At 49.1% G+C, this 8531-nt stretch overlaps 1 protein-coding gene across 1 annotated transcript; it reads right to left on the reverse strand.

Moving 5' to 3' along the window:
* Window positions 1–959: 959 nt before the first annotated feature.
* LOC145714494 (melanoma-associated antigen B2-like) lies at window positions 960–4836 on the reverse strand. The gene is made up of 2 exons (XM_081794018.1): window positions 4758–4836; window positions 960–2879 (listed from the first exon to the last, which is right to left on the reverse strand). Exon 2 carries the CDS (start codon window positions 2816–2818, stop codon window positions 1784–1786), a length of 1035 nt encoding a protein of 344 aa, XP_081650144.1. The 5' UTR covers window positions 2819–2879; window positions 4758–4836; the 3' UTR covers window positions 960–1783.
* Window positions 4837–8531: the final 3695 nt, after the last annotated feature.

Genomic DNA, 8531 nt, shown 5'->3' on the forward strand with positions numbered 1-8531 from the left:
CAGGGGAAAACACACATTGATCTATTCCTTCTGTTTATCAGCCTGATGAAGATTCTCATGTAACTTCAGTTCTGCTAGATTTCCTTTCTACCGGTAAGAGATTGTCCAGGCTAATTTTGAGAGCCACTGATCTTTTGAGATTATTTAGCATTGCAAATGTAATCATACTGTCACCTAATAGTGTCCTTTATTTATTTATCCCTCTCAACTATTCTGGCATTCTTTTTGCTCTGGCTATATATTCCAGTCCAGCAGTTTGGACACAAGGCCATTCTTTTTTAGCACCTGAGACGAATTTTGAAGTACTGAAAAGAAAACTGAAATAAACACAGGGTGTGTCTCAGGGTGCGAGGAGTAAAACAATGTAGCCTCTGTAGTAATTCTGACCAGGAGCCTAGGCCCAGCCTTGTCATTTACTAGCCCTATGCCTTTTGGCACGCTGCCAAACTCTAATTCTATGAGCCTCAGGCTTCCCCTGTGAAGTAAGTTTGATAAACCCTATCTTTTAGGACGGTATAATGTACAGAAAGCATCTATACTGAGACATTTGGGAATGGCAGGTATTACTATGATTATCTTGACCTTAGACATTACCATCTGTGCAGCTGAATTTTGTTTTGTTTCATTTTACATCTAAGACATGTCAGAAAATATGCAGTGCTCTGGCCAAGAAAAACCTCCCCATCAGCCAAAATTCTGCTTAGGAATGAAAACTAAGTAGTATGTTCTCTCGGCCCCCTATTTACCAAGATTTTCACTTGTTCTTTTTTTTTTAAATGTTTATTTTTGAGAGAGAGCAAGCGAGCACGTGAGATAGAGAGAGAGCCAGTGGGGGAGGGGCAGAGAGAGAGGGAGACACGGAAATCCAAAGCAGGCTCCAGGCTCTGAGCTGTGAGCATAGAGACCAATGTGGGGATCGAACCCACGAACTGCAAGATCATGACCTGAGCCGAAGTCAAATGCTTAACTGACTGAGCCACGCAGGTACCCCTTCCCTTGTTCTTTATGGAGTACTACTATCTCACCTTCTTCCATAGTGACAGGTGCTCCTATAATCTATAATCGCAGGGGCAGGGGCTGGGTCTTCTTTGACTAAACACCCCCAGTACAAGGATGAAGACTTCCCAAGAGCAGATGCTCAATGTTTGTGTAAAATAAGAGACATGTATAAAGAGGTTTGATTCATTATGATCATATATTATCAAACATTCTTAACAAACATAAACAAATGCAGGTATATGTCTTTTAAATTTAGAAAAAGAATAGAGTAAGGCAAACAAAGAATTAACCAATTGTTACTATATCAATGTACCTATCTGCGTATCTATGTAATCTATGTATCTGTATACCTATGTACCTATCCATCTATCTACGAATCTAGGTTTCTATGTATCTAGTTATCTATCTATCTATCTATCTATCTATCTATCTATCTATCTATCTTCTCATCCTAAGTATTTTAGTGTGGAATTCTTTCACATTTCCAAGGATATCCTATCTTAAAGCCATCTTATCTTGCTCTGGATCAAAAAGTGATTTAACAATTTCTGATCTATATTTCAAAAAAATAAACTCTTACACCTAAAACTGATAAACAGCAATAAATGTGTGATCTGTGTCATCCAAAAACTTATATTCTGAATCTACATAAACTTTCTATTGAAAGGAACAGTGCCTGAAGAATATATTTAAAAAAAGGTAATCAACAAATTATTTGCACCCATGACAAACACTACTTAACAGGCCTTCCCATGACAAAGCGAAGAATCTGACTCAGCCCTCTCTAGGGAGGAGAAGAGCTGCCAGATGTGGCCTGGGAACATGCAGTGGCCTTGGCAGTAGAGGCATGCTTGGTTGCAGCTCTGGCTTGGGCTCTCTCTTCCTCATCTCGCAGAGCCTCTTCATAATGGGGCAGGAAGGCACTGGGGATGGTATTGTGGACCTTGGCCAAAAACTCAAGGACTTTCATCTTGCTGGTTTCAGCATGGGCTCTGGGGCCCCAAAGGAACTGATAGCGTGGAGGATTGCTGTCAGGCACCTGGCGGTACTCCAGGTACTTTTCCTGCACCAAATCTTGGGTGATGAGCTTCCTGGGCTCCCCGAAGATGAAGTGCCTCCTTCCATCATAGACGCCCAAAATATTCAGGAATTCCCAGATCTGCTCCTCAGAGGTGCAGTTGCCATTCAAGAAGATGACACCCAGGAGAGGCATGAGAAGCCCATTCTTCGGAAAGCCCCAGAGATTATCCATAGTGCCATCGTCGGTGAGGTCTAGGTTGCTGGTGAGGGTGTAGGAGTTACTGCCAGGCTTGACTTCCTTTAATTTGAGGCCAAAGACCAGATCCATGCGCTCAGTGGCTCTCCTGAGGATCTCAGCGAACTGCTCCCTGTTCCTTTTGTGGACGATCTTCATCATGTCTATCTTCTTAATGGGCTCCTTCAATTTATACTTATACAGCAGAAACTGTACCAACATCCCCACCTTCCTGGTTAGAGGATCGTTTTGAGCTTTCCCGGTGGAAGTTGAGGCCAGAGAGGAATTTTTACTTTCCTCAACCTGGCTCTTGGCACCTGCCTTAGATCTTCGCCGTGAACCACGTGCAGCAGCCTTGGTGGTGGCTCGGGCTTTTTGAGGCTCCTGGGAAGTGCCAGCAATAGGGGAGCTTGAGGAAGCACCCCCAAGAACAGGAGAGGAGGAAGGAGTAGCCTCTTCTTCCTCTGCTGTAGTTGCCTGAGCACTCTTAAGACCTTGGGTCTCGGCTCTGTTAAGGCGGCGTTTCTCACGAGCACGGAGCTTACTCTTCTGACCACGAGGCATAATGGCTGTGCTCAGAGATAGCAGGCAAGGGTGTGAGCCAGTGGACAGGTGATATGGGCAACTGCAGAAGCGAGAATAAGATGATGTTATCACCTTCAACAGGTAGATTCCACTTTGGATTTATCAAAGGTGACCTCGGCAGGATACTTGAGGATACTGCTCTAGGACCCGACAAAGGCTCCTGTTCTCTTGGTCATCCTATCCCCTAAGAATCTTACAGACAACCACAGAATCCTCACAGTGAGTCTTATTTGCATCCTACTAGCCCTGCCTCGGGTTTACTGAGGTGAGAGCAGATGTTTGCAGTAGAGGCCTCTGTGTTCTGGCATGTTGGGCCCTCTCCATTTATCTTTAGTGTTATCATACCAAGTCTTGGCAGAGACGGGGCACCCTTCCCTCTGCTACCTGTTATTTCACACCACAAAGCTCCCAGGGACCCAGGAGAAGGAAGTGAAGGGGCACCTCAGTCTACTTCCCTGCCCAGTGCTGAGAGCTCAGCAGGGTCCGTTCTGTCCTGAGTTCACTGGGATTCTCAGCCTCATTTAAGGTCTTCACTTTGGTTCCTTAAAAGGCTCAGAACCACTCTCCCTTGTTAACTTTGGTTTAACCTTCAGACTAAGAATATCACCTCCTTTAGACCTGATATAAAGAAGTCAGGGGATGCTCAACCTGAAGGCTCTCCCCTGAGGCTTCTTGGGCTAAAATCAAAGGGTTAAGATGGATGCTTTGATGTCCCCTCTATTCAGGATTGGATGATCCCTAGAGTCCTCACATTAAGGGCATAAGTTCCAAGAGAAGAAGCGAAGACAACCTTAACTGACCAAACGTGGTCTCTCAAGAGTAAAAGCTACTGCAGGCAGGTTGATGTTCTATGGCAGGTGGTCCTCCATAGGATCCCAACTCAAGGTCTAAATCTGGCTCACAACAGGGTCTAAGATTTCTGCCTCTGCTGATCTAGAACCACTCCCCTTGGACCAAGACTCTCACTTTCCTGTTACCATGGAGTGGAAACTGATGAGCACTTCATATGGCATCTACCTTGGAGGTCTCCCAGAGATAATACTAGGCAGGACTTTATTTATTGCTTTTGCAAGAGTGAGGAAGAAGGAGGGGGGAGGGGCAGAGAGAAAGAATCCAAGCAGGCTCTGGGCCATGAGTGCAGAGATGCACGCAGGACTCCAACTCATGAACCATGACACGTGGCATGACCCCATATCCTCCCTCTGCTGGCCTGAGGCTGCCCCCTTCAACCTGGTTCTTCACTTCCCTGAGATGTTCTGGGAAGAAGTGAGTGTAATGTATCATGTCACCATGCCCAAGTTTCCCAAATGTGAAAATAAGGTTTGGGCTTCATGCGGCCCCCTTCTTTCCTGGAGGGATTCCCCCATCATCACTCAGTATCACAACACTGATTCCTGTTTAGGGACTGGGATCCTTTCGCTGAATGGGGCTTATGCCATTAGATACAGGCCGTCACTTCCCTGAGATCACCACCTCGAGAGAAAATGAGGGGGCACCTCAGCTTGCCAGCTCTGCCCCGGGCCTCCTGGGCTGAGTATGCGAGCTGTCGGTATAACCCTGAATCCCCTTAGCTGCTAGAGAAGAACGTAGCTCCCTCGGCATCTGTCTACCCGGCATGGAGCCTCCTAGAGCTGAGTGCAGGGGTGCTTCCCAGAGTAGCCCCCTCTATTGGGTCAAGGTCCGCTCGTTAGCACTCCGGGCCCTCATCTTGAATCTAGTTAGGACCGCCTCCCTCGGTAGTATCGGGACTACTCCCGAGACGGAGGCCTGGTCTCTGAGAACTTCTAGGCCGAATTCCGCCTCACATTCCGCCGGGACCTCCCGGAGCCGGGGCCAAACGGGCCCATGGCGGGGAGGGGTCCCCTCTGTCACGGGGGCGCGGGGAGTCGTCTCCTCGGGTCCCACTCGGCGTCCTCACCTCACTTTCAGCCCGGTCCCGGGAATCCCGCCGCCGCCGAACTAACGCCGCGCGCCCTGCGCCTTGAGGTCCGGGCCCGAAAGGAAGTCGGCGCAGCCGCATCCGGCCCTCGGCGGCGGCCGCCCGGGGTCTCCGAGGGCCGAAAGCAGGAGTGGGGCGCTCTAGGACCCCGCCGCCGAGAACTCGGTGGTCCCCGCGCGTCCTGGCCCAGGGTCCTCCCCACGTGCGTCAGGGCCTGGGGCTCCGCCCCCTGCCGGCCTCCAAAGCTCCACTCTCCTGACTTGCCAGAGGGGAATCTCTGGTCCCGCGGCGCGTGGCTACCCCTTCCTGGGCTGCACAAGCCTGGAAGCACGAACAGGGCCCTGGGAAGCTTTTTCTAAGGGAGTTTTTCCCTCATCAGCTGACGCAGGGTCCTCATCTTCAATTAAGGCCAGGACTCCTCCTGTGGCCAAACTGGGGCTGACGAAGAACTGATAGCTCTTCTGGGGCCTCCCGGGGCTAAGAATAGGGTGGAGATCTGTTTGACAGCCTCTGCTGGTAGGAGGATCCCTGCCTAATAGTCAGGGTCCTTACCATGACTCCTAAGGCCTGGGTTTTCTCTCTCTGCACATCTAGGGCTGTCCCCGCTAGCCCAAGATCCTCACCTGTATGAGACACTCCAGGGAGAATGAGGGGGTTCTTCCACCTCACAATTCTGTCCTGGGCATCCCAGGACAGCACTGGGGGCATTTGTGGGGATATTCTGTTCTGGGGTGAGTCCCTCATTCTGATTCAGAGTCCTCACCCTGACACCTGACCGGTTGGAACTCCTTGTTGCACTGAGGCTGCTCCCATGAAGTCCAAGTATTTACCTCCTGGGGACCTCTGGCGTGGAAGTCGGAATAAGCCACATCCAGACATGCTGTTCTGGATTTCCTACAGTTGAGGACCTAAGCCAGGCTTCATGGAAGCCCACTGTTCTGGCTGAGTCCTTCCATCATTCCTCATTTGGGGTCCTCACGTCCGTACCTGCCATAGGCCGGGACTCCTCCTTCTACTGACCTGGGACTGTCTGTCTTGGGCCAAAATTCTTAAGTCCTTGAGTGGCCTGAAGAGTAAGTGAGGGGTATGCTCAGCCTGCCAGCTCTGTCTGAGGCCTCTACGTCTGAGAGCAGGTGACAGCCTACTGTGATCCCCCACGTTCTGGGGTATTGGTCTCTCAGGCCCTCTAACCTCGGGCTATTCCTCTTGGCCCCGGCATCTTCGGTTAAAGGCTTTCCGGGAAATGGCACATCCTTGCCAGCCCATGAGCAGTTTTCGCTCTGCAAACCTCAGTTCCTGTCCTGGGAGTGACAGCAGTCCCAGGAAGGCGATGGTCTGTGAGGGGTGAAATATGCTGTTATTTTCCTTCTCTTCATCAGCAAGATTGAGTCTCATGTACATTCTGTTCATATAGATTTATACTCTCCAGGGAAGGGGCTGTCCAGGATGACTTTGAAAGCCCCTCATCTTTTAAGGCCATCTGAAACTTCATGTATAGATGATCATGCTGTCACTATGTATTCTTTTTTTTTTTTTTTTTAATTTTTTTTAACGTTTATTTATTTTTGAGACAGAGAGAGACAGAGCATGAACGGGGGAGGGGCAGAGAGAGAGGGAGACACAGAATCTGAAAAAGGCTCCAGGCTCTGAGCCATCAGCACAGAGCCTGACGCGGGGCTGGAACTCACGGACCATGAGATCATGACCTGAGCCGAAGTCGGACGCTCAACCGACTGAGCCACCCAGGCGCCCCTCTCACTATGTATTCTTTTCTTTATTCATGCCTCTCATTTACTTGGGTATTCATACTACTCTGGGAATGTATTCCAACCGGGTGGTATGAGCACAGAGTCCTTCTTCTGGCCGCCTGAGATACATTTTTAAGAAGAAAGGGGCAAACCGAATTAAGAGACACAAGGTGGACCTCAGGGTAGAAGTAGAACAGTGTGGACTCTAGACTAGTCCAGACTAGAGGTCTAGTTTCAAGCCTGTCCCTTAACAGCTGCGCGAATCCAGGCACATGACTAACCTTGGAGAGCATCAGACTCTGAATCTGTGAAGTGGGTTGGATAAGCTCTGTCTTACAGGATGGTGGACTGTAGTTCGTATGTGTGAAGTGCCTGGCACAGTGCATGGCCTACTGACAATTCTACATGGTATTTATTAGTATGATTAATTTGAACCCTAATAATACCACCCCACCCTGCTGGGATTTTTTTTTTAATCCAGCAGCTGTCAGCAAATATGTACCATTCTAGAACAAATAAAATCAAATCAGCCAAAATGTTGATTAGCAAGGAAAACTAAGTAATATTTCCCTATTACACGATAAATCATTCAACACAGGTATAAGGTATAGTTCCCCAGTTAGATGCAACACAAAGCTCCAAAAATGTGCGTCAAGGATCAATAACTTTCTGCCCTCCCAGGGGCCCTTCCATCTAAGCCACCCTTGTTTTCATTAATTTAACCTGCACTAAAAACCTAGAACTCACTATAAGTTAATTTGAACGCCTTAAATTTTTTTTGTCAGTTTTTATTTATTTTTGAGAGAAAGAGGAGACAGACAGACACACAGACAGAGTGAGGGCGGAGGAGGAGCAGAGACAGAGGGAGACACAGAACCCAAAGCAGGCTCCAGGCTCTGAGCCGTCTGCACAGAGCCCGATGTGGGGCTCGAACTCATGGACTGCAAGATCACAACCTGAGCCGAAGTCAGATACTTAGCCTACTGACCCACCCAGGCATCCCTAAAAATATTTTTTCATGTTTATTTATTTTTGACAGAAAGGGAGAGCATGAGTGGGGGAGAGGCAGTGAGACAGAGAGAGGGAGACAGAAACAGAGAGAGGGAGACAGAGGATCTGAAGTGGGCCCTGTGCTGACAGCAAGGAGCTCAAGAACGATGAACCGGTTCGAACTCAAGAACCGTGAAATTGTGACCCAAGATGAAATCGTGCGCTTAACCAACTGAGCCACGCAGGCACCCCGAATGCCCTTTTTATGGAGTGGGCTCTGACAATCCAGGCCAGGTACAAAGAGTGCCTAGTGGCTTCTTAACATCTCACCTCGACAGAATCACCTTTATGTCTCAGAAACTGCCCAGAGACAATGTGGTTAAAACAGAGAATTTGGACACTGCTTTTACCCGCAGTCACAGAAGAGCACACGACACATTGCATCCCCACACTGGGGGATTTCTCGCTGGTTTCCCCACAACCCCAAAGTAACTTTAAGGGCAGTTCGCCATTCTAGGCCTCACTCAGGGCCTTCACCACGACTCCTGGCAACTCCTAGGACACTGGCTGTCCTTGCCTGCGGCCATCTCCCTTCACACCAAGGCCTTTGCCCTCTCTGAGACCCTTATGGGGAAGCGAGGGGACATCTCACATCACTGTCCTTGCGTGAGACCTCCTAGAGTTGATGGCAAGACCCCTCCCTCCTGCAGTGGGTGGTCTCCTCACCACTCATTCTGATTCCTTACCTTGACTCCTAGCAGAGTCTGGACTTCCTCCCTCTGCCAAACTGGGATCACTTCTTTCAGACAAAGGACCTCACCTCCATGAGTCCCCTGAGGAGAAAATAACACAAGACAAAGTAATATAGGACTGTTTATACACACGCACACGCGCGCACACACACACACACCTGGCAAAACTACATTGAGGGGGAAATAAAGGTCCTTTGCAATTCTGCCTGAACCTCCCGGGTCTCACAGCATGGGTGGGACAGGACCCTGAGGTCCCTGTCTTC

This window comes from Panthera onca, chromosome X, assembly GCF_046562875.1.
Source record: "Panthera onca isolate mPanOnc1 chromosome X, mPanOnc1 haplotype 2, whole genome shotgun sequence".
In the NCBI taxonomy this organism is placed as follows: Eukaryota; Metazoa; Chordata; class Mammalia; order Carnivora; family Felidae; genus Panthera; species Panthera onca.